At 43.2% G+C, this 26,201-nt stretch overlaps 1 protein-coding gene across 1 annotated transcript in view; it reads left to right on the top strand.

The window, feature by feature from the left end:
- Positions 1-10,412: 10,412 nt before the first annotated feature.
- chsy3 (chondroitin sulfate synthase 3) overlaps positions 10,413-26,201 on the top strand; it is a 240,714-nt gene continuing 224,925 nt past the window's right edge. The window contains exon 1 of the mRNA XM_078568941.1: positions 10,413-12,239. Coding sequence (XP_078425067.1) covers positions 11,325-12,239 — 915 coding nt within the window. The 5' untranslated portion in view covers positions 10,413-11,324. The remainder of the gene's footprint in view (positions 12,240-26,201) is intronic.

Below are 26,201 nucleotides of genomic sequence, written 5' to 3'. Positions count from 1 at the left end.
ACAAAGCAGCCTGCTTGATTATCACCACATCTATCACCTTAAACATTCACTCCCCCAACGACTGACGCACAGTGGCAGCAGTGCATGCCATCTACAAGATGCACTGCAGCAACTCACCAAGGCTCCTTCATAAGCACCTTCCAAACCCGTGACCTTCACCACCTAGAAGGACAAGAGCAGCAGATGCTACCACCTGGAAGCCACACACCATCCTGACTGGGAAATATATCGCCGTTCCTTCACTGTCGTAGGGTCAACATCCTGGAACTCCCTTCCTAACAGCGCTGTGGGTGTACCTACACCACATGGACTGCAGCGGTTCAAGAAGGCAGCTCACCACCACCTTCTCAAGGGCAATTGGCGATGGGCAATAAATGCTGGCCCAGCCAGCAAAGCCCACATCCGTGAAAGAATACATTTTTAAAAAATTGAGTAACAGGTGAAGTTGCTACTATGCAGTAACAAGAGTGGTATTCGCCACTAACAGGATGCTGCTGTCAAGCTAAAAAGATGTTCTGCTGACCACACAAATGAGTAATGTGGTATATGAATTTCAGTGCTGGTGCGATGCCAGCTGCATAGGCTGTATGTCCCAATGATTGGCGAATTGCAATAAACACCACATCTCTTCGGCTGTTTTTAACAAACAGAATATTAACTGTACTCAACTAGCCTGTGATTGGTTGGCAGCTCTCTAGTCCCTGCAGTGACAGCGCTGCATGGACAGAAGAGGAAGTTCAGGAACACATTGGAGCCTAAGTGCGGGGAATGGAGGCCAAGGTCAGTTTAAGGAACCCTGGAGTGGGAAGGGTAAAGAATGCTTGGGGGGGTGGGGGTGCGAAGGGGGTGATCAGAATGTTGCGATAGAGGTGGGAGGGGAGGTACAGAGGCCACCAGACCTTAAGGGGGGCACCCCCAGCAGGAAGGGGCTTCTGATGGATATGCCCCCCACCCACCTCCCTTCCCACCCAAGATCTAGGCCCATTGATTTTTGGGGCTCCCCCAAGCTAGGTCAATCTTTCTGTCAGCCTAAACATTGAGGCTGGGTAGGAAATGGTCCTCAAGTGCCAATAATTGGCCACTTAAGGGCCTCAATTTGAGCAAGGGCAGGCTTCCCATCTGAGGCCTTGCATGCCTCAGCGTAAAATCGCTGCATGGTTGGGGTGGGCAGGAAACTGGTGGGGATTCCGATCCTTCAGTTTCACACTCCTCGCCTGCCTAAAAATCCTCCAGTGGGGGGAGTGTAAAATTCTGGACCATATATTCATACACAGGGACCTGTTCTCTGTAGGCTAAGGGAACATGATGAGGCATTGGGGGACAATAGCTCCATGGTGCTTTCTCTATGGCAATACCTTGACCAATCACAGTCGACTTGCCATCCAATCAGCATTCTTTTCTCATACAGTATGAATTGTTGCTCCCTTTGAAATTTTGCATTCTTGTATCTGTCCTGATGGGTGCAAGATGAAAAGCTTTGACAGCATGTCTCTTTTTGCAGCAATGCTCAAGTTCTGTACTACCAAACAACAATTTTTAAGTAAATATTTATTCCTATGTAAACTATGAGCTGAATCTTCTAAGTAGCGGCAATCACAATTGGATTGCCACTCCACTCCTATTTATTTACCTTGCACTGGGGCTCCACATTTCTCACCTGGACCTCCAAACCAGCCTTCCTGAGGAATGTAGAGCGTATTGGTTCTGGAGTCCTTCCTTTGTGCAGGAGCATCGAGGGAAACCATGCCATATTCCCTTTTTATGGCAGTAGCTGCCATATTCCGGTAAGTTTAAATGTTCCAAAGCCACTTTGACAAGCTAGGAGAGAAGGTAAGTGTGTAAGGTAAGAGGGTGAGGGCATAAGGTGGCAGGTAAATGGGTGAGGGGGTAGGGTGGCAGGTAAGTGGGTGAGGAGGTCGGGGGTGAAGGGGTTTAGTCAGGGTAGCCAGGGGGTGTGGAGTTTAGCCAGGGGTTCAGGGGGGCATTCAGGAGGCGATGAAGCTAGTCAGGGGTGGGCAGTAGTTGATATTCAAGGGTTGGGGGAGTTTAGTTGGGTGTTGTGGGGGGGGGGGTTAGTTGGGGGGTTGGGAGGGTATTCGGGAGGTGGGGGAGTCATTCAGGGAATGGGGGAGTAATCAGGGGGTCAGAGGGGTGCCTGGAGGGTTTGGGGGTACTTGGGGGAGCCAGTAGGATATGGGGGGAATCGGTGTAGATGGTTGGGTGGGTTGTCATGTGGCTGTGGGGTGGGGTGGGGAGCAAGGTGGGCCACCTGGAGGGTAGTGTGGGTGTTGGGGAGGAAGTCGGGGGTTGGGGAAGCTAGTCGGCTGGTGAGGGGGCAGCTAGTCAGGGGATCCAGTGGGATTTCGGGGGGTCAGTAGTATGGTTACCCAGAGGTTAGAACTGGCTTTAATCCTTCAACCTTTTCCTGGGTAACTATTCTGCTTAATGAGTTGGAACCATTAGAAGCCTTCAACTTTAACTCAGAGTTTCGGAGGGTTCCAGATGCGGGGCAATTGCCCGTTGGAAGCTGAAACTTCCTAGACAATGCCCGTGTAGTCAGTGCATGGGGACTTCCAAGAGATCCCCAGATATTTCTTCCGGGATACTTCCAGAGACTGGAAGATCTGGGCCAATATGTTCTCGTCAATCTCTCATGACATTGAACTCTGGAGTCATATAAATAGGAGTATTCAATTTGGGCCCTCGAGCCTGTTCCACCATTCAATTAGATCATTGCTGACCTGTGTTTTAACTCCATTTACTTGACTTGGTTCTGTAATTCTTAGTTCTATTGCCTAACAAAAAACTATCAATTTTAGTTTTGACATTTTCAGTTGAACCAATCTCAGCAACCTTTTAGGGAAGAGAGTTTCAGATTTCCATTACCCTCTATATGAAGAAGTGCTTCCTCGCATCACCCTTGAACTGCCGAGCTCTAATTATTAAAGGATCTGCCCCCTTATTCTGAATTCTCCCCACAGAAGGAATAGCTTCTCTCCATCTGCCTATCCAATAAATCTTTTAATCATCTTAAACATGTCCATTCGTTCACCACTTGATCTTCTACACTAAAGGGAATACAAGCCTAGTATCTGCAACCGGTCCTCACACTCGAGGCTCAGCCAAGATGCATTAGGAAGCAGGATAATAGTTAGACCAAGGTAAAAGATGGGGGAAAGGTGAAGCTGGGAAGCAATTAGAGTAGAGAGAAGCCCAGTAAAGTATCCTGGGGAGGGGGAACAGTAAAACATCCTCAGTGAGGTGAGGGTGCTCTGGTTGCAATTTAAAAAAAAACCTTTGTAAGCCCTAATTTTCCTAAATTTGATGAGGACCCTTTTTTTTCTCAATTTGTAGAAGCTCATGTTTTTCTGAGTTTTACAGGTTAACAGCTCTGTTTAAATGAACTGGCCCTCATGTTTCCAAATTTGAACAGACTCGTTTTGCATCTTCTTTGTGGATCACAAATTTCTCCAGGTTGTAGAGGCCTAGATTTTTCTTCCTTCCGTAGATGGCCTGAGTTCTTCCTAGTTTGTGCTTGAGATAAGACATTTCAATGTTAGTCAACATTAGCTCACTTAATTTTGGAAATCCCAGCACAAGTCCATCTGCAGCTGCCACAGGTATTGCAGATAAATGGGGACATGTTTAAAATAAAAATAAATTCAATAAGCAGCAACTGACTTTGGGTTTTAAAATGCAATGCAATATATATAAAGAGAACTGTGGGGGGAAAAGCGGTTTACTCTTGGAGTGATAAAGATTTTATAGCCGGACGTAACAAAGATATTAATAATGTACCTGCATACTTTCTCATCACATTAGCAAAATAAACATGAAAATACATAGTTATGCACCTCTGAACAGAAACATAACTATGGTTTCAAATGCTAAATTGTAGAGTAACTGTTTAAGCACTAGATGGTGCAATTGTTTCTCTAGAACAATTTCGCCACAAAAAACTTAAAACTACAAAAAGGCTGTTGACATGTCAAATGCCACTTGAAACATTTTTGCATTTACAAGTTCAATATTTCACACCAATAGTGTAATAAGAATGCACAATTAAACTCATTGGGGTGTCTTGCAAATCTTAGAGTTTGAAATAATCAATTGTTTTATGGTCTGAGGCACAATCAAGACACTTGCTCAACACACACATATTGTGTAATTGGCCGATAAAGATGAATGAGTTCTTCTGTTGCTTTAACATATTCTTTTGTGTCCAGCATGATTCTACAGGTGTACCTATGAAAATGTAGAATTACTTTTTCTACATCAGGTAAATGATGGATCAATGAATTAAGTAACAGACACAGAAAAGATTTCATCTGAAAGTTTAAAAAATTCAACGGCATTTTCTCTTTGCAGAATAATGGTAGAAAATAGATTTAATAACATCCTTTATCACATGTGTGCCAAAGTGCCGGAATTACATCTCAGACAATGCAGGAAGATTAATGAGATAATTTCTTCGCTTCTGGAAGGAAGGGCCACACACTTAAGGTGTAGATTAAAACAACATTCATGCCAATGAGGATATAGTTGTGTCTGGACAAATATCCATCTGGTGATAAACTGGCTGCATGCATTGCTTCACAACAGTAGAAAAAATGTATACAGCCAATCCTAATAAATTCATCCCTGAAACCCCAATCCCGCAACCCCCCACAACATGACACAATCTGCATCCTTTACTGATCATGGAAGTGGAGACTAGCTTGAACTATCTATTAACTGTGGGATTAGGTCTGCATGAGTCATGGCATGAATGCAATTGGATGACATCATGTGAAACAGAATTCTACCCACCAGCTTTAATAAGGCATAAGCCTAATTGTTGGAAATGTTATTCTCTCCGCACTTCCACTATTATCACAGGCACAATGTTTATGCCAGATCACAGGAGTGGTTGGGGTACAGTGGCTGGCTGGATAGTGGTAATATTATTGGACTAATAATTCAAAGGCCTGGAGTAACTCTTCAGAGACATGAGTTCAAGTCTTACCAGGGCAGGGAAATTTAAATTCAATTAATTAATAAATCAAGAATAAAATGCTGGCCTCATTAATAATGATTACGAAACTACTGGATTGTTGTAAAATTCATCTGGTTCACTAATGCCCTTCAAGATGGAAATCTGCTAACTTTACCCTGTTTGGCCTGCACATAACTCAATATCCACAACCATGTGGTTGACTCTTAACAGCCCTCTGAAATGGCCGTGCAGATGTATGAAACTGCTACAGAAAAAAAGCACTGTGGATGTGCTACACAACACGGACTGCAGCTCACCACCACCTTCTCAAGAGCAATTAGGGATGGACAACAAATGTTGGCCTTACCAACAATGCTCACATCCCCAGAACAATTGAAAAAAACAGTGAGGGATGGTGAAGGAAGCGTATGACACAAATATAACTGAATCGTGCCCATATGCAGCAAGTCCTGGGCAACATTCAAGCTTGTGATGATAACTGGCAAGTAACATTCGCACCACACGAGTGCCAGGCAATGACCACCTCCAAAAAGAGAGAATCTAACTATATTCGCTTGACATTCAATGGTGTCACTATCGCTGAAACCCCCACTATCAACATCCTGGAGGGTACTATTGACCAGAAACTGAACTAGACCAGCCATATAAATACTGTGGCTACAAGAGCAGGACAAAGTTGGGAATTCTGTGTTGAGTAACTCACCTCCTGACTCTCCAATGTCTGGCTACCATCCCCAAGGCACTAGTCAGGAGTGTGAAGGAATACTCTCCACTTGCCTGGGCGAGTGAAGCTCCAACAACACCCAAAAAGCCTGATACCATCCAGGACAAAGCAGTCCACTTGATTGACACCCCATCCACCAATTTTAATATTCACTCCCTCCACCACCGATGCACAGTGGCAGCAGTGTGTACCATCAGATGTACTGCAGCAACTCACCAAGGCTCCTTCGAAAGCCCCTTCTAAACCCATGGTCTGTACCACCTAAAATGACGTTCTCAGCAGATGCAAGTTCCACCTACAATTTCCCCTCCAAGGCACACACCATCCTGATTTAGAACTATATTATCTTTCCTTCACTGTCATTGGGTCAAAATCCTGGAACTCCCTTCCGAATGCAATGTGGATGTACCTACACTACATCGACTGCAGCTCATCACCACCTTCTCAAGGGCAATTGGGGATGGGCAACAAATACTGCCCTAGCCAGCGATGTCCACATCCTCAAAAAGAATAAAAAAACTTAACTGATGTACCAGCACAGTATATTTCACCAGCTTCTACTGACAGCTTTCCTTAAATTATCATTTAATTTCAGTAAATTTCCACTTGTAGCCCTCCGAGCTGAACCTATGGCTCCAATATTCCTGGGGAGGCAGGGAGGAGCCGTGGGGATGATGTGGGGGATAGGGGTGGGGCAGGTGTTGGCTGTTGGGGAGGTTGTCACTTTGCGGTCAGGGCAGGTCCTGCTGAATACAATAGCAGGATCTGATCACCAAATTTTTGAAATGTGTTTTCTAGGCTGCAGCCAGTCAGACTGAGAGGCTGGACGGCTGTCAAGCAGGTACGCCATCGTGTACGGAGTGATCCCGAAGTGGGGGAGCATCAGAGGTTGGGGGGACACACAGAGGAGGGGAGGAGATCGGAGGGCCCAGAGAGACCAGGGGAGAGAATCATAGGACATTGTGGAGGGCATTAGATCACAAGGGTGTGGGGTTGTCTGATCACTGAAGATGTTAACAGGTTTCTAGAAGCGGGGGAGAACAAGGTGGATAGAGTCCTGCCCTCCTCCTGGCCCGAAAGCCACGCAGCTGTCCTTGACTCCCTTTAGCTGCTGGGTTTCCCAAGGCCCAATAAACCCATTCGGGAACTGACGGAAAAATCCAAGCCTCATTAAAAAATTTAAAGAGTGACTCATTTTCTGGGAGCGGTTTGATCACCCACCATCGTACTACCTCGGTCAAAATCGGAATTGGCTGGTTTTGATTTGGGATTGATATTTTTTACCTTTTTAATTCCCACCCAAGTCAACCACACCAATTTTGGGGGCGAGGGTGGGGGTTTTAAATTCTCCCCTGTATGTAAGAGGTTACTAACTGCTTAAATGTTATTTTTCTTTATGCTATCAATGACCCCAATATTTCTTTCATTTTCATGTAAATTTAAAATGTTATCATTTTAAAGGTGATTACCATAACTAACATCAACAGATACCTCACTGTAAAAGTGATGATTTGGTAAAAATAAACAGAATGCACAGCATGTGCTGAATACATCAGGGTAAAAAGACAAAAAGCTGATCACATAAATGCCATTAACAAGCAGTTTAATCATGCTCAGTTTAGGGAACACTGATGGTTCTGTAAATACAGTTGCATCCCTGAAGTAGCTCTTCTGAAACTGAGTTTCAGTTTCCAGCTTATTATTTCTCAAAATGCAGGTCAAAAATCATCAGGTGTTGGCCTACGCATAGCAATGACAGCAAGCCCAAATTGTTGTTTACCCTTTAAAATATGTAGCTCATTAGTCATGACTATGAGGTTTTTGTGTTTTTTGTAGCGCATTGCAGGGTTTGAAAAGGTGACTCCATGGGAATATCACTTCTTAATATTGTGAGAAATGTGTTACCTCTTAAGTGGATGCTCTTTAAAGAGCTCATACAGATTTATATTGTAATGTGTGATAACATAACTGAGAAATATGAATTTCATTGAAACCTGTTTTATTCCTTCAACTGAATCAGACAGTATTCTAATATAAAAATGCATTGGAAGCAGCACTGCATAGCAAGGGTGCAGACTAGTGTGACACAAAGACCATAGATTTCGAATCAATTTTCTGAGAGATATTGGCATAACCAACTAGGGGATGGCATTATATATGTGAAAAAGATCACAGTTTAGTTTTTGATAACATATAATTATCGCTGGTTACCATCCATTGTTTGTCATTGTCTTTTTTATTCTTAGTTCATTTGATGGGTCGGATCTAAAATCATACACACGTAGTGTGGATCTTAATATATATTTAACTGCTTGGTTTGGAAAGGGGTAGGTTAACAAGATGATCCAAGAGTGCAGAGGGTTTGCAACAATCAGTCAGATTTATAAAATATCCACTCCTAATATTTTCAAAAGTAATAAGCAAGTGGTCCTTTAAGAGATCTCAGTAATTAGATATTTTGTATAATAAACCATTTTGCAACAGGGTTTACTGAAATAAAACCTTTCATCTATCAAAAACACTGCACTGTCTGCTTACCTTTGGGACTCAGGTTATTTGGAATTTGGATTCAATTGGTGGAACATTTAGCCCTTAGTGTTATAAATTTGATCTTGTTGTTAAATTGCCACTCTATATTCTTTATTCTGCATCTCATTGGCTCAAATACTTATCAAACCTGTTTATGTTAGTATTGCATTAAACATTTGTGTTGTTGGATGGCTCGTTGATAAGATGTGGATGTATAAAGTATGCTTGCATTTATCTGTTCATTCCAGGAAGATACTGGTTGCATTGTAATGATTACTTTATGTTACATCCCGTAAAATCCACATAAGCTCTGTAACCTACAATAAAACGATTGTAACTTTTTGCCATGTTTTATATATTGCAGAATCTATTAAGGATAAGTGTGAAACCAAATTCCAAGACTGAAGTAATTTCAATTTGATCAATAAGAGTTACTTCACTTTGCTGCCAGGATTGTCCTGAGTTGCACGCTTTGGGTTCAGATGTGTGCTGTCATGTTACAGAACTAGCCACAATTTTCTGTCATCAATGGTTAGCTGATGAGCTGTTACCCTCTATGATTGGAACCATAGACACAGATGAATGGTGGTTTCTATGTATACACATATATAATATATATACCCACTTCATTGGCACTCCATCACCTTAAACATTCACTCCCTCTGCCACCAGTGGTAGCAGTGTGTACCATCTACAAGGTGCACTGCAACAACTCACCAACACTCCTTCAATAGCACCTACCAAATCTGTGACCTCTACCACCTAGAAGGACAAGGGCAGCAGATGCATGGGAACACCACCACCTGCAAGTTCCCCTCCAAGTCAATCACCATCCTGACTTGGAAATATATTGCCATTCCTTCACTGTTGCTGGGTCAAAATCCTGGAACTCCCTCCTAAACAGTACTGTGTGTTTCTACAATACATGGATTTCAGCAGTTCAAGAAGGCAGCTCACCACCACCTTCTCAAGGGCAGTTAGGGATGAACAATAAATGCTGGCCTAGCCAGCGATGCCCAAATCCCATGAACAAATTAAAAACAATATATATTTATATATATTCCAATTGAGTATGAAATTTCTGGTCTGATTGGAGCACTGCTACCACTGGTGGCAGAGGGAGTGAATGTTTAAGGTGATGGAATGCCAATGAAGTGGGTATATATATTATATATGTGGAGCTCTTTGTCATTTTTAAAATAAAAATGTTACCTCCGGTAGGTTAGCGATGATTGAAGAAGCAACACCATTTTTTTCACTTCAGGGTCTGTATGAAGTCTGGTAGATTAGTAGAGATGAAATATATGGTTCTATCCTGTATCATATTCAGTTTATGTGAGACCACTTTGCAGGATTAAAGAGCAAGGAAATGGATTACCACAATTTTAATTTATAAGATTTACTTTGTGCTTGAGTTGCAAGCCTGAGATCCTGGTGAGCTACGGTAGGCCGTACCTCTATTCAGTTGTGTCACTAGATCATGTTGATGAGAATGTCGTTGCAATAATCTACTAACATGCAGAAAGCTTATCGAACAGCTATTTCCTTCAGAATTTACACTTTCCTGAACCACAGCATATTCATACCTAGTATGTACTTTCATTGAAATGTTGTTGGTCACAAACACTTGCACTAAAAAAGTAATATCACAGATCAACCTTACGTTGAGTACAAAGTAAAATAGGAGTTTATTAGAAAATTTGGAATCTCTCATCTTTCAAACCCAGTGCAGCCTTTTCTGAAAGCTCGGTATCGCTTTCCTCCCATTCACTTTGACCGTACTTTGTTTTTAAAGTTGCCTATTTCTCTCTGCCGGCATTAATCGCATTCTATACTCTTCATTGCTCTGATTTTTTTTCAGAAAATGGACTTTAACTTCAAAATACTTCAACAATATCGCGCTAAAAATAACCTCCCATCTTTGCGTTAAGAGGTGGGGGGGGGGGATACACGTCGATATTTAGTGAAAATAAATCAGATCTGAAGATCAGAGCGCTCAGTTAGATTGTTGCAAAAGCGTCTTGATCACTTCGACCGGCTTTCTGCCTTGTCTCTTCAGCAGACGCAAGTCATCAGTGTCAAACAAAGTCTTGCTGGGGCTCCACCCCCCTCTAGCAGTTAAGACACAGCACTTGAAGCTGAGAGCCAGCTCCGGGGGCGGATGTCCCGGCCCCTCCACCTCCTTTGATTGGGCCGGTTGAATGGTGAGGCAGGCGAAAGACTTCGCACTTTCTTGCCCAGCGCTGGCGTGTATGGGCGGGAGGACTGTCAGTCTGAAGCGAAAGCCTCCCAGCTCCTTCCTCTCAGCTGCTGCGCTCACCGTCCGAGTGCTGCATTAATATTCATGAAGGGGAGCCGAGGCTGACACAGAAAGGACCGGAAAAATAGAGAGGACGGAGAGAGGGGAGAAAACGAAGAAAAAAAGTTATTTACCCTGACGTCAAATGTAAACAAGATGGCGAAGCGGCGAGAGTGGAGAAGAGGAGGGGAGAAAGAGCAGAGAGTGGGAGTGCCAGCCGGGCTGCAAATGTGCCGCTGCTCCACTCCGGCACTTAGAGGCAGGCTGTGTACTCAGCCCTGACAACGCTTCCTTTCTTTTTTTTCTTATGACCGTCAACTTTTTTTTCTTTTTTCTTGTTTTGTTTTTAAATATAAAAGAGCACTGCACAAAAAGAAAAGCCAAACAAAATGCGTGAATCTTTCCAAAAAACGGAAAAGGAATCGCCTGCAATGAAATACAATAACTTCCTTCAGGTTGTGACAACTTGGAAGAAAAGGAGCCAGACTTGAGTTTCAGTTGGTGACACTAACTGGTTTGAAGAGGAGCAGGAAAAAGACATTGTTCTTGGAGGGGGCGGGGAAGAGAGAGAGGAACCAAAAAACCAATATGATTTTTTGCTCTTTTTATTTAAAGTTATTCGTTTTTTAAATGACTATTTGAACAAAGAGACAGCAGTTTGCTATGGTGGGGTAGGTTGCTGGAGCCGAGGGCTGTGCTTGGAGTGTAGGTAGGCAGGTGGGATCCCCTCCTGTCTGGGTGCAGGCGGGGGGGGGAGGTTTGTGTTGCTGCTGACCATGGCTGGGAGGGCTCGGAGACCATGGCTGAGCGTTGTACTGGGGCTGGTGCTGGGCTTCACCGCCGCTTCGTGGCTCATCGTCCCCAGGGTGGTGGAAATCAACGGCAAGAACAAAAAGATCTTCAACATCTGCTCCTCGTTGCTGAACAGGGCAGGAATTGGTCGGGCGATCGGTGGAGGCAGCAGCAGCAGCTCCAGGAGCCTGGGCTGGCACAAAGACAACCTCCTGTTCAGCAAACTGCCAAAGGAAGAGCAGACCCAGGAGGAGGAGGAGGATGAGGAGGAGGAAGGTGAGGAAGCTGCGAGGGGGGGCAATGGCCACCGAGCCAGCAGCAGCAAACATTTCCTCTATGTTGGGGTTATGACGGCCAAGAAGTACCTGGACTCCCGGGCGGTGGCTGCCTACAGGACCTGGGCTTCCTCCATCCCGGGCAAAGTGGAGTTCTTCTCCAGCCAGGGCTCCCAGGACATCCTCACCCCTGTCCCCATCCCCCTGGTCTCCCTGCCCGGGGTGGATGACTCTTACCCTCCCCAGAAGAAGTCCTTCATGATGCTCAAGTACATGCACGACCTCTACCTGGATCGTTACGAGTGGTTCATGCGGGCGGACGACGATGTCTACATCAAAGGGGAACGGCTGGAGGAGCTGCTGAGGTCCCTCAACAGCAGCCAGCCCCTCTACCTGGGGCAGACCGGCCTGGGCACCACCGAGGAGCTGGGCAAGCTGGCCCTGGAGCCGGGGGAGAACTTCTGCATGGGGGGACCCGGGATGATATTCAGCCGGGAGGTGCTGCGCCGGATGGTGCCGCACATTGGCGAGTGCCTGCGGGAGATGTACACCACACATGAGGACGTGGAGATCGGCCGTTGCGTGCGGAGGTTCGCCAACACCCAGTGTGTCTGGTCATATGAGGTGAGCACTTCAGGGAGGGAATGTCAGTTCCACATTCACACCCCTCCTCCCCAAACTCATACCCCCTTACCCCACCCCCCTTCCTATCCACACTCTCACCCTCTACCCCCCATCCATCCACACTCACACCCTCTACCCCCCATCCATCCACTCAAACCCTCTACCCCCCATCCATCCACTCTCACACCCTCTACCCCCCATCCATCCACACACTCACCCTCTACCCCCCATCCATCCACACACTCACCCTCTACCCCCCATCCATCCACTCAAACCCTCTACCCCCCATCCATCCACACTCACACCCTCTACCCCCCATCCATCCACTCTCACCCTCTACCCCCCATCCATCCACTCAAACCCTCTACCCCCCCATCCATGCACACACTCACCCTCTACCCCCCATCCATTCACACACTCACCCTCTACCCCCCATCCATCCACACACTCACCCTCTACCCCCCATCCATCCACATTCACACCCTCTACCCCCCATCCATCCACTCTCACCCTCTACCCCCCATCCATTCACACTCACACCCTCTACCCCCCATCCATCCACTCTCACACCCTCTAACCCCCATCCATCCACACTCACACCCTCCACCCCCCCATCCATCCACACTCACACCCTCTACCCCCCCATCCATCCACACTCACACCCTCTACCGCCCCATCCACACTCACACCCTCTACCGCCCCATCCACACACTCACCCTCTACCGCCCCATCCACACACTCACCCTCTACCGCCCCATCCACACTCACACCCTCTACCGCCCCATCCACACTCACACCCTCTACCGCCCCATCCACACTCACACCCTCTACCGCCCCATCCACACTCACACCCTCTACCGCCCCATCCACACTCACACCCTCTACCGCCCCATCCACACTCACACCCTCTACCGCCCCATCCACACTCACACCCTCTACCGCCCCATCCACACTCACACCCTCTACCGCCCCATCCACACTCACACCCTCTACCGCCCCATCCACACTCAGCCCCTCTACCGCCCCATCCACACTCAGCCCCTCTACCGCCCCATCCACACTCACCCCCTCTACCGCCCCATCCACACTCACCCCCTCTACCGCCCCATCCACACTCACCCCCTCTACCGCCCCATCCACACTCACCCCCTCTACCGCCCCATCCACACTCACACCCTCTACCGCCCCATCCACACTCACACCCTCTACCGCCCCATCCACACTCACACCCTCTACCGCCCCATCCACACTCACACCCTCTACTGCCCCATCCACACTCACACCCTCTACCGCCCCATCCATCCACACTTTCACCTCTCCTCCCCACACTCATACCCTCTTACCCCCCATCCACACTCACGCCCTCTGCCCCCTCATCCATCCACACTCACGCCCTCTACCCCCTCATCCATCCACACTCACGCCCTCTGCCCCCTCATCCATCCACACTCACGCCCTCTGCCCCCTCATCCATCCACACTCACGCCCTCTACCCCCTCATCCATCCACACTCACGCCCTCTACCCCCTCATCCATCCACACTCACGCCCTCTACCCCCTCATCCATCCACACTCACGCCCTCTACCCCCTCATCCATCCACACTCACGCCCTCTACCCCCTCATCCATTCACACTCACGCCCTCTACCCCCTCATCCATCCACACTCACGCCCTCTACCCCCTCATCCATCCACACTCACGCCCTCTACCCCCTCATCCATCCACACTCACGCCCTCTACCCCCTCATCCATCCACCCTCACGCCCTCTACCCCCTCATCCATCCACCCTCACGCCCTCTACCCCCTCATCCATCCACCCTCACGCCCTCTACCCCCTCATCCATCCACCCTCACGCCCTCTACCCCCTCATCCATCCACCCTCACGCCCTCTACCCCCTCATCCATCCACCCTCACGCCCTCTACCCCCTCATCCATCCACCCTCACGCCCTCTACCCCCTCATCCATCCACCCTCACGCCCTCTACCCCCTCATCCATCCACCCTCACGCCCTCTACCCCCTCATCCATCCACACTCACGCCCTCTACCCCCTCATCCATCCACACTCACGCCCTCTACCCCCTCATCCATCCACACTCACGCCCTCTACCCCCTCATTCCCCTCTCCCTCCACATCCCTCCCTACCTCCTAGACAACTTCGGGTGGGGAGGTGGTTGGGGGAGAGGTTATCTCCAGTCTGCTAACTGGAAATCACTACTCCCAGCACTTTTGAGAAGTACTCTATAATTTCTGAAACTCGTTCCAAACTAATCAACCCTCTTGTCCTCAGTACCAGGATAAACATTTGACAAATTGTGACATGCAAAATTAAAGGTAGAATTTTTTTTGCCTGGGTTTGAAGGAATTGGTGGGGGTGACTAAGGAATGATAAACTGCAAAATAACATTCTGTTCAATTTCAATCGTGGCATATCCTTGGCATTAGCATCTCAATATGTTGCTTTGCCCATCTCTTTTAATTAAACTTAGATCTGACGGGGGTAAAAGTAGCTTATAATAAAATGTATGTAAGAAAATAAGGACAGAAAGGCCAGGAATTTCCATGTTGTGCAGTGCTTACATGTAACTATTTCGAAGCTAAACTAGACGTGAATGCAAAGTAATGCTAGTGATCTCAATAGGTCAAAATGGTTAGCTTGCTGTCACCTTGTCATTCTATTGAAATGTGCTAACTCCCCTTGCTGTATATTTTTTATGTTTTGTCTCTTTCAATTTTAACAACACCCTTATAACAAGTGGTTTTGTGATCACTTTGAGACTATTGAATTGTAAGATGCTGTAATAAATGAGCTGAAACTAGCAACTTGAGCCATTCCATTAAAACCCTGTCATTCTGGAGTGTTTGCCTTATATAATTACCTTAGAATAAGTAAAGGTTGGTGAGAAATCACCAAAACTTTTCAGTCTATACCTTTTCAGGAAAAATATTGAGGGCTGCTAAAGCAGGAGTTGCATTCTAAAACCTGCAATTTTAATAAATTCAAATTTTTAAGGTTTTCCTTCTGGATGTTTTGGTTGAAAAAAATACATGATCAGGGGAGCTATACAGGTTAAAGTGAACTCCCTAATCTCTGTTTTTGATACCAGTTAAAAGTGAATTTAAATATAGATTTAAAGCTGCGTACAGGGACTTTTAACCAAGAAAATCAGAGAGAGGACTGAACTCAAAAGAGATCTCCCAGGACTGTGATTCATTATTCAGTGGGCAGTTGTATGTTAAAGGTTAATGTCAGGTTCACAACAGCACTGATAGAATGGAGAAGTTTGGATCTGCGATAGTTACATAGTAACAGTTTCAGACAGGAAGACTTTTAAGGTTCATCCAGCTCAGCCATTCACAGGATTCCCCCGATGCATCTCTAATAAGTCAGAATCCCATTTGTTGATGAAAGCCTGTCTAGTTCCTTGCAACTCTTGAGTTTCTTATTCCACCATTGTGCTGTTATGCCTTTTACATAATTGTAAATATGATTTCTTCTGCTAAAGTCTGTACACAGCAGAAAATCTTGCTTTGATCTAATTTTATCAAAGTTTTAAACACTTCTGTCCCCTCTGTCTTGTCAAGAAAGGCAAAAATGTGATTTATTTTTGTTTGCAACTTGTATCTTTGAATTTAAAAACAAATATTTGTTCATGTAAGATGAAAGCAAAATACTGTGGATGCTGGAAAACATGTAAGCTTTCTTTTGGTCCTTGACCCTTGTTCAGTTTGGGGCTGTGAATCTGACCAAGTATCCACAGTGCTACGTGTACATGAGCAGTTTATGTATTAAATATGGATATTTTAAGAATGCTAAGTCATAGTTTGGATGAGTTACAACCCAGTTTCTGTAGGTTCATGATTAGTAGTGTTGTTGTAACGATATTACAGTTGCTATATCGTGCTATGCCATTAAGTTGAGTACTTTTCCATCTATGTGCATAGTACCCTTTAATTAAAAATTTTAAGGGCTACTCTGTTAACCTCTGCATCCCCCAAGCTCTTTGGCCAAGCTTTAATAGATGGGAAATGTTAAATTTAAGGCTGTATTAGTATATTAGCACGTTAAAGGACTGACAGACCGTACCATGAGTGCAGGGCTGATCCCCCACCGTATAAACTTGCTGGCCTTCTTTCAGCTGCTGTGGAATAGTGTCTCCCAAAGAAAGAGGGAAAATCTGTTGTATGAGGCATTGATATTGATCACAGCAAAAAGCCACAAAGAGCAATCACTTGTCTTGATAATGAGTATCCTGTGTCGCTTTCAAATCTCTGTCTTGTAAAATATTGACTCTTGAGTTCAAAGGTTTTGTTTTAAGGCACACACTTTGTAATATTTCACGTTAATAGTGTAATACTGAGGTACTCTTTTTTTCACAACCAAACAGCAATACATGTTGAGGCCCAGATTAGCCTGGCACCGTCTGCTACAGTTGACATGAGTTTGATAATTCATTGGTACTCCAGCTATTGAAACTTTTAAACTTAGTGATATCTGTGTGCTTCCGTTCAAAGTACGAGGAACACTGACCTGTCTCTTGCTGTTGCTGCTCCATTTGATAGTAAGTAACATGGTAATTTTTTGTGAGGGGCAGCAAGTATAGATTATTATGTGAGAGAAGAAATTATCTAATCAAAGACATTGCTCCAGAATGATTTTTTGATGGCTTGATTGTATCATGGCTTAGTAATGTGTACTTACTTTATAGGTATCTGTCAATTGTCTGTCATATTCCACAATCTTTATTTCCAGTGTTACAGTTACCTTACTGTTATTTAGATACAACTCCAATGGCTACAATAACTTTTAAGTAGCATTTTAATTAACTGTGACATGTCAGGGAATATATAAGGTAATTTAGCCTGAAGTGTGTTTGTCAAGTCAGGCACACAAGTGTGTGAAGACACGCATAGCAGGATAATATAATGGGGTACGTTCAAACATATGAATTAGGAGCAGGAGTAGGCCACTCGGCCCTTGGAGCCTTCTCTGCCATTCAAAAAGACCATGGCTGATCTGATTGTAGCCTCAATTTAACATTCCCGCCTACTCCTGATAGCCTTTCATCCCCTAGTTTCTGCTTTTGGGCAAAATTGGGAAATTATGCCCAAAACATGCTTGGAATTATATTGATTCGGTTACAGTTTAAACTTCCAATAAAATCTCCCATGAGCAAGGGCAAAAGGTAGCCTAACAAATTGTAATCATCATTTTGTTTCTTTCCATTATAATATCTTCCTTGATGCATTTAAGAGTGCTAACTGGGTGTAGTTTTATTAATACAGCTGAAATGGGTTTATCACCAAAAATAAATATTTTTAGCAAATATTTAGTCCACCACGTGTGAGTAACCTGATTTAAAATCACTTTATAAAAAAGATACTCAGCCATTTACTAGCTTCATGAGCGTATGCTAGTCAGTTTCTTTGTAAATTAGATATTTTCTGATACGAAAAGCTTTTAAAAGCGAACACCGACTGGTGCTTGTGCACCTCAAAAAATGAGCGCTTCTTGAACCAGTAATTGTGCAGTTCAGTCAACGTCACCCTGGCGGCAGCACCTGATCTGGGCGAATTGAATTTTAAATCAGGGTGGTTGAGAAACTTCTTCACTTAGAAGGTGGTGAACCTGTGGAATTCTCTACCACAGAAGACTGTGGAGGCCAAATCACTGAGTATATACTTAAGAAGGAAATAGATAGATTTCTGGACTCTACAGACATCAAGGGTATGGGGAGAGAGCAGAGTATGGCGTTGAGATAGAGGATCAGCCATGATCGTATTGAATGGCGGAGCAGGCTTGAAGTGCTGAATGACCTACTCTTGCACCTATTTTCTATGTTCCTATATAAAATTCCCTGATCTTCTGTGATGGCATGGCCAAATTTCATGAGGATTGAGCTGACATTACTTGTGTAAAGAAGTGGAGACTCTCGACCCCTATGGTTCTCACTACAAGAGTAAAGCAGGAGTGTTTTATCATTACTATTTTTATTTTGCAATATGTTGTATCCTTGGAACACAGTCCTATCTATGTTTATTTGTGGAATTACTGCAGGAGGGTTAACTCTGTGTTGAGAGACTTTGCTTTCTTTCTAGTTGGGTTGTCTTGACAGAATATGAACATTGGTTCCTGAAATTGAATCATTGGATTCAATGCGGTGGTGTTATTGATTTTGTACAGCAAGTTAAACCAGGTCAATTGATTCAGTATGTTATTCCTGCACATAATGCAAGGACATGTCTGTTCAATGAAAACGTTGGCCTGGAATTTTCTTGTACTATTTGGTGCAACAATAACAGTTGCTTTGTGCATTGTTATCCAAGGAAAACAATGGGTAATGTATGCTGTTTTAATGTCAAAACTTGGTGCAGTGCAAATTTCCTTGATAATTTCTGGTGTTTTGGCATTGCATCTGCTGAAATCCTGCTGAGCTCATTACTTGGGAAGCAGAGCCATAATAATGTTCCTTCATTTACACCTGTACTGAACAATGGCCGGAATTCTAGGTGCACAACCCAAACTCACTTTTTTCTAGTGTCTTAGAGTAATTGCTTTAGTAGATTTAAAAAAAAATTCTTTTGGTTTATGGAAGAGGAGGGTCAACATCAACTTGGATAAAATAATTGACTTAAGGACAGAAAACAGTTACCCGTAGTAAATTGGTTATTTTTCAGACTGGCGGAGGATAGACAGTGGTAGTCCTCAAGGGTTAGTGCTGGGACCATCGCTTTTTTTTGATAGTATACAAATAATCGAAGTCATTTATAGAGTAAATTAACATGCCAAACTTGGAGTGGCAAACAGTGAGGATGATACAAATCGACTGCAACAGGACAGAGATAGGCTAGCAGAATGGGCAGACAGATGGCAGATGGAATTTAATATAGGGCAGGATGAGGTAATGCATTTTGGTAGAAGGGATAGGAAGAGGCAATATAGACTTAATGTCACAGTTCTAAAGAGTGTGCAGGACAGAGAGACCTGGGAGTACATGTGCATTGATCTTTGCAGATGACAGGGCATATCAGAGAGTGGTTAGCAAAGCATATGGGAACTTGGGCTTTATAAATAAAGGTATTGTGTACAAGAGCAGGAAGTTATGCTGAATCATTATAAAACTCTGGTTTGGCCACAGTTGGAGTATTGCATCCAGTTCTGCTCACCACACTTTTGGAAGGATGAGGGTCATTGAGAGAGTGCAGAGGAGGTTTACCACAATGGTTCCAGGGATGGAGGAATTTTAGCTATAAGGGTAGGTTGGAGAAGCTTTTGGTCCTTCTCCTTGGAGCAAAGGAGATTGAGAGGAAATTTGATAGAGGTAAACAAGATTATCGCGTGTTTGGATAAGGCTGACGAGGAAAACCAGTTCCCATTAGCTGATGGTATAAGGAATAGGGAACACAGATTTGAAGTTTTGGGCAGGGGATGCAGGGTCAATGTGTGGAAGAGTATTTTTGCACAGCGAGTCACAATGACTTGGAGCACCCTACCCAATGGGTGGTGGAAGCAATGATGGTCAATGATGTCAGAAGGAAATTAGATGGGCACTTGAAGGAAATAAACTTGCAGGATTATAGGGATGGAGCGGAGGTGTGGGATTGTTTAGATTGAGTATATGCTGGCTCTCTGTGGAGCAATGATCCGAATGGTCTCCTGTGCCATAAATTACCCTGTGACTCCTTTGAGAGTTGCATTGTATTTTCTATATTTTTAATTTCTTATGGCAACAGCATCAGTTTCCTTAAAAAATGGAAACCTCCAAGAATTGTATTTTCTTAAATGTGTTGTATTTAATGTGCATAAGTGATAAGTTTTGAAGCCATTTACCCACCTTAAGATCAGTAAGACAAAAAGGAATTTAAGGAAGAAGCTGATGAATGTTCCACTCTCTCCTCTGGCCCTGATTATTTACATTGATTTTCACCTGTTTTACACTGTTTCTTACACCCAGGAGTGTGTTAATGTGATTTTTCAGGAAATGTTGGCGTAATTTGGTGGGAAGCTTAATTTTAATTGTGAAATAAGTTGGATCAAAGAAATTCCGTCCCACTATTGTTTTGAAACAGTTATTCCACTTAGGTAAACTGTAAAGACATTTTGTGCATGATTTTTTTCTTCTGCCATGAAGTGATGAGTCAAAGTTTTTACTTTTTTATTTTTTCATCTATAAATTACAAACATTTAGCAACTGAGTCAGCCCCTGTTCTTGGCAGATCTTCCAATGGAACTGATGGAGTCCAAGAAACAGTTGTTCACCTTCTCCGTTAGGAAATAGGCGATGTGGCAGGGATGTAAGGAAGGAGAAGTGGAAAATAAAGATATATGGATTGGGGGAAGACAGTTATAAATTCCAGAACCCTGATTTTTTTTTTTCAAAATAACATTATCATGAATAATTTTGGTCCTTTATCATGCTACACTTACAAGAATGGGCTACATAGTATCTATCCCACATAATCTCTCCAAACCTGGAAAACCTTTGTTTTGAGTCAGCTGACAGAAGTCCTTCCAAAATGCTAATGATACACGCGTTGATATATAAAGCTTCTAAAATTCAAAGTGCTTCAAGTACACAACAGAGCTAAGTGGAACTGAGAGGCTCATAATTTGAGTACTTCTTTCAATGAAATCAAGCAAACTGACTAAGTAGGGTTATTCAATTATAACCAAATAGTATCTTATCTAAATGCTACTTGCATATTTTAAATTTGTTTATATAGATTAAAACAAATAACATTTTAACTTCTTACAAGATTGTAATAGCAAGTGTCGTGAGAAGACTATCATGATTTACAAATATTTCCAGCAGTGACGCGGGGAAAAGGTCAGATGTCAGAAGTGACGGGAATTAACATGTAATTTAAGTGGCACCGGGTTTCTTGGAAGACGAGCACATGACTAATTCTCTACTTGGAATTGAGTTGTAACAAAGCAATGAATGCCTTGTTCTGCATGTAAGATTTCTCTATGATGAAATGTCTTTGTTTTTACATCTTGTGAGTTAACCAATTGAGTAGTTGCAAAGATGTGTAGTGTATCAATGACACATTAAATTTTTCAAATAAATTATCTGAACTTGGGAATGACATGCATTTCCAATTTTCAACATCCAGCGTTTACAGCAATCCCTATTAGGTTGAGTGTAGCATGGCCATGTGCTCTTTTCTAACTCTATTCTGAATCTGCAATTTATTGAAAGAGTAGGATTTGCACTGGCACAGTTTTTTCTGTGACATAGGCAATTCAACCAATTTTTAATATGACACCAGGGTAACACCACAAAAGTTTGGGCCCTACTTCTTAATCCGTTTTCACATTAGCCATACTTATGACAATAATTTCTCTCTGCTTTTTTTTTTGCTGAATTATTGGGAGTTGTGCCCTGGACCCGTGCCCATCGTGGTGAGTGTGTTCATTCATTTTACTTAGTGCATCATTTGACAGCTAAATGTGATTTTTGTTTAGCTGGATTCAAACTAATGGGTATCACAAATTTACATTATTACAAGCTGTTCTTAAGCTTCCTTTGCCAGGTAATTGCTTTTTTATTTTTAATGTTCATACTAATTCTGAAGCCTCTGTTGGTAAAGATTAGGCTTGGATTTCTTTGGGAGGGGTCTCTGATTTGACAACATGATGACAATCTGTACCCGCATAACATGTTGGAGATCTTGCTATGTATTGAGCACAGCCGCAGTCAGTGCTGCATGGTTAGTTACTGGATTTACTGATCAATACCCAAGGCAATCGTCCACTTTCTCTATTCTCATTTTTCTAGGGCATTTAATATGTTGCTTTGTAAGCAGCCCTGAAATAGTGGCCATGTTGTCTTGGTATTAGCATTATTGTAGATTGTAGATTTAGATTCAGTGGATGTTTTGAATTTACTCCACCAGAACATTCTTAAGACAATTTTTCACAAGTCTTCTGCAGCAGGAGATGAAGATTCAGGTTGACTACAGGGAATTATTTCTTAAGATATTGCCTAACCACTTGTCCTGTGGAGGAAAGGTATGAAGACATGAGCAAACTTGGAAAAATTGTATCACATCTTTGATCTTAAGTGTTCAAGATCTTCACAAAAATATTTCAGGATGTACCTGAATATATGAGGTGGTTGATGAAACAGTTTAGAGCAATTTTGCTTTTCTCTTCCGAGCAGTTTGCTTAAAGCCACACCCTTCACTTGGAGTAAAAAAAGTCAATCTGTTTTATATAAAATATTTATTTGTAAGGTGCTGAACACCTATATAAACACAAGTGCTATTTGGGAGTCCAACTAATATATTTGCCACAGGACAAGAATGCAACATTAGACATTTGACAATTATATTTCTCTTCAATTATGTGGAGTATCGATCCAACAAAGTACTTAATTGTATTGTCACTGGTTTACTTATGAAAAGGATTGAAAATTGTTGCATGATGTTGTATGTGCCTGCATGCCATTGTAATGTAAAGGTGCTTGGCAGAGCAAGGGTTAACGTGGGACTGGAGAATGGCACCACCGATGGTATGATGTATGGAGTCCCATGGTAACAGTCTGCGAGAACAGTCTAGAAAGAACACCCTGTAAGCAACCAGCCTGCATGAAGATAACAGTGCATGCATGACAGTAACCTTGGATCTGTAAATAGTTAACAGTTAACAATAAAAGGTTTATGTTTAAATATACAAATGTCAAGATCTCATTGTTGAGACACCACTGCACACCATATTACAACATGGTAGGCAGTGGTGGGCTATCAGTGCTATCAGCATAGTACAATAAAAATTATAGAGGTGAATAGAGATTAAACACCATTTATCCCACTGAGCTTCTGGGGAACCATGTAAATGTACTCGTGTATGTTTATTTAAGTTTGTGAAGGAGATGAATAGCTGCTGATAATCCCAAGAAATCTTTGTGCCTATAAATGTAGTCAAAAATTTCACAATGCCATCATAACTTTCAGTTACACTATTTGCCCCTGAGCAGTTTCATTCCATGTCCCTACAGGATTGAGGTTTTAGTGTTCCACAGAGTGTTTGTTAATTTCTTACATGAAACAAGATGACGTGCATTGGCTTGGGATCGAATCCTATGAAAACAGGTTCTGGTTCCAGTATCGACTGTTTCAAGCATCACTTGAGTAAATGTGATGTGTTCTTGAGCTGCCTAGTGGGAGCTGAATTACAGAAGAGCATATCTTTTTTAAGCATATCTTTTCTACATGAACCTTTAATTTGGTCTTCTGTTCTCTGCATTTTCAGTAAGATCATAGAATAAACTGGAGCTTTTTCAACTGTTGAAACAGGATTCCCTTTATTTCCAACATCTGTTCTTATAAGAATACTTTCAAAATGCCTTTGTTAATTTAGAAGATGTCAGCCAAAGAACAGGGAACAGACAGTAGATAGGGGTATTGTCTATAAAAGCTTATTATGTACGCTATCCAATGACCACTTGGATGAATTACAAAATACTAAATTAGGCTTTCGCTAGTGTGCCTCTATTCGGGCACTTATTGATATTGTATTTCAATGAAGGAGCATTTCTGCCTTTGCTGTAGGGATTCTTAAAAGTGTCATCTTAGCTGGTGGTAGAGAGCTGTTTGAGGAAGAGTAAAGTCGCTTTAAATTTCTGTCTGCTATTGTGCTTGGGAGACTCCCACTTCACTTTTTAGTGCAGACTAATCCATGACCATGGTGGGCCCTTTTGTGATAAGAATAACAGCTCTTTGCAGGAGGAGGCCCAGGGACACTGCATTCTCTAGTTTTCTAGGTAAAGTGTACAGTGTAACACTATCTAAGAAGGGTATGTACGAAGTACTTGAACAGACACAACTTGGATAACAAATTTTAGGGTTATTTTGAAGGGCAACAAGTTCAATTGTAAGAACATAGAATACACACTCCCTTCCCACATCAGCATTTTGGAACATTTGGTGCAATAGCTTTCTTCCTTTGAATTATTGAGTCATTGTGAAGTCTGAATTGCTTTGGCCCAGGCCCCGTCTGCCTACGGGGTGGATGTAAAAAACCTCATGGCACTTTTTGAAGAAGACCAGGTGAGTTATCCCTGGTGCCCTGACCAATAGTTGTTCCTCAGTTAGCATCTCAAAAAAACAGATTTATCATATGGGAGTTTGCTGTGTGCAACTTGGCTGCCATGTTTCCTACATCACAACAGTACTTAATTAGCTGTAAAGTGCATTGAGATGTCTGGTGATCATGAAAAGCACTGTATAAGTACAAGCCTTTTTATACTTTCTGAAGATTCATTAAATGGTATTTTCATTCACTTTTTTGGTTATTAATTGAGCCACTTTTGGCTGTTGCACTTATCCATTTCACCACAATACAGTGAATATACTAGCTGGTCAATGATTCATTTATTTATTATAAGAACAGAAGCATATAATTTTTAAAAATCAAGGATTTCAAATTGATATTCATCCCTGGTACCTCAATACTCCATTTTTAGCAATCCAACTATAGTTTAATCATTCTGAGTGCTTTTGTATGTGCTGTTAGATCATTCCACATATTTATCATTCTTGCACTTAAGCTCTAACCCATGATCTGATTTAAAATTTTCCTTTTGCTAATTTCTATTTATATTCTCTGTTCCTACTTTCCTGACTTATCTTGAAGTAATGTCCTGGGTGTACCTATTCTTTGCTGTTTCATGTTATCTATATTTTGATGGGTGCTCATTGTATGCTGGATGAGCTTTGTCCACTGCTCATTCCCTTGGCACTTTTAGAATGAATAATTGTTCTTTACTTGCACTGGGGTATAGTAAGAGTTTTTTTATGATTGGTGATCAAGACTGAAGAGTACTTCAGATTGTGGCCTGAAGGGAAGTGAAGCCACTGCAGGTGAGTCTTCTAGCTATAACTGGATAGAATCAGTGGAACCAGGCAAATGCAGTCCCACCCAGCTGGATAATAGAGGAGGGCTTTTGTTGTGGTCAAATATGTGAAAAGCTGCGGACAGGTTGAGAAGGACGAGGAGTTTTATTTTTGTCATAGACACATGGGATGTCGTTTGTGACATTGATAAGAGCCATTTCAGTAGTGTGGCAAAGCAGAAACTTGCCTAGAGGGAAAGATGGGCATGTATTTGGAAGACCACCTGTTCAAGGACTATAGAGAGGAAAGGTGGGTTTGCTAGGTTAGAGGGATTAGGGTTTTCTTTTTGAGGAAAGGGGTGATGATGGCAGATTTGAAGGAGATGGTGACAGTACCAAAGGAGACAGAAATGTTAGCTAACATGGGAGCCAGGGTGACAATTTGGGTGGTCAGCAGGTTAGTGGGAATAGGGTTGAGGGAGCAGGAGTTGGGAGTTTACATGGAGGGAGAGTTTTAGGGAGGATGAGAGGGTAGTGAACTCAGGAGAGAAAGACCATGATGAATTGCGATGGAGGTTGAAAGCTTTGAAGATATCCCATTGAGAAAATTTTTAAGATACTTTGGGCGCTAGAGAACAAGAATTTTAAATGAGAGGTTAGATGGGTCGAATATGGTGAGATCTTCAAAGGTGGTGACAATTCCTGAGGGATAGGGGACAGACCAGAGCTGCACTGCCACTTCAAAATAATGGCAGGTATATCCAGGCAGGAAGGCTCATTCAGGGGAGATGTTGTCATCACCCCCTCAACCAGGTTTTCATCAAGGACATGATTTGATGCAGTTATCCACAATAAGCTCATGGAAGACCAGTGAATGTACATTTTGGAGGGAAGTGGTGATCTAGTGGCAGTTTCCAAAGGGTCAGCACTGGGAGGGGTGAATTAGATAAGGAGATTGTTAAGATTAGGCACACTGAGTGGGAAGGTTGATGAGAGAGTAGGATGGGGCTATTGGGGTTGGTTCTCATGAGGCAGCAATGAGTACCTCAATGGGAGAATGGAGAATGCCAAGAGAGGTACAGAGAAGCTGTAGGCTTATTTAAGAGGCAGTCAAGCCAG

Source organism: Cetorhinus maximus, chromosome 2, assembly GCF_964194155.1.
Source record: "Cetorhinus maximus chromosome 2, sCetMax3.hap1.1, whole genome shotgun sequence".
In the NCBI taxonomy this organism is placed as follows: Eukaryota; Metazoa; Chordata; class Chondrichthyes; order Lamniformes; family Cetorhinidae; genus Cetorhinus; species Cetorhinus maximus.
Note: the sequence above shows the minus strand (reverse complement) of the source record. Positions and strands in the feature narration are given on the sequence as shown.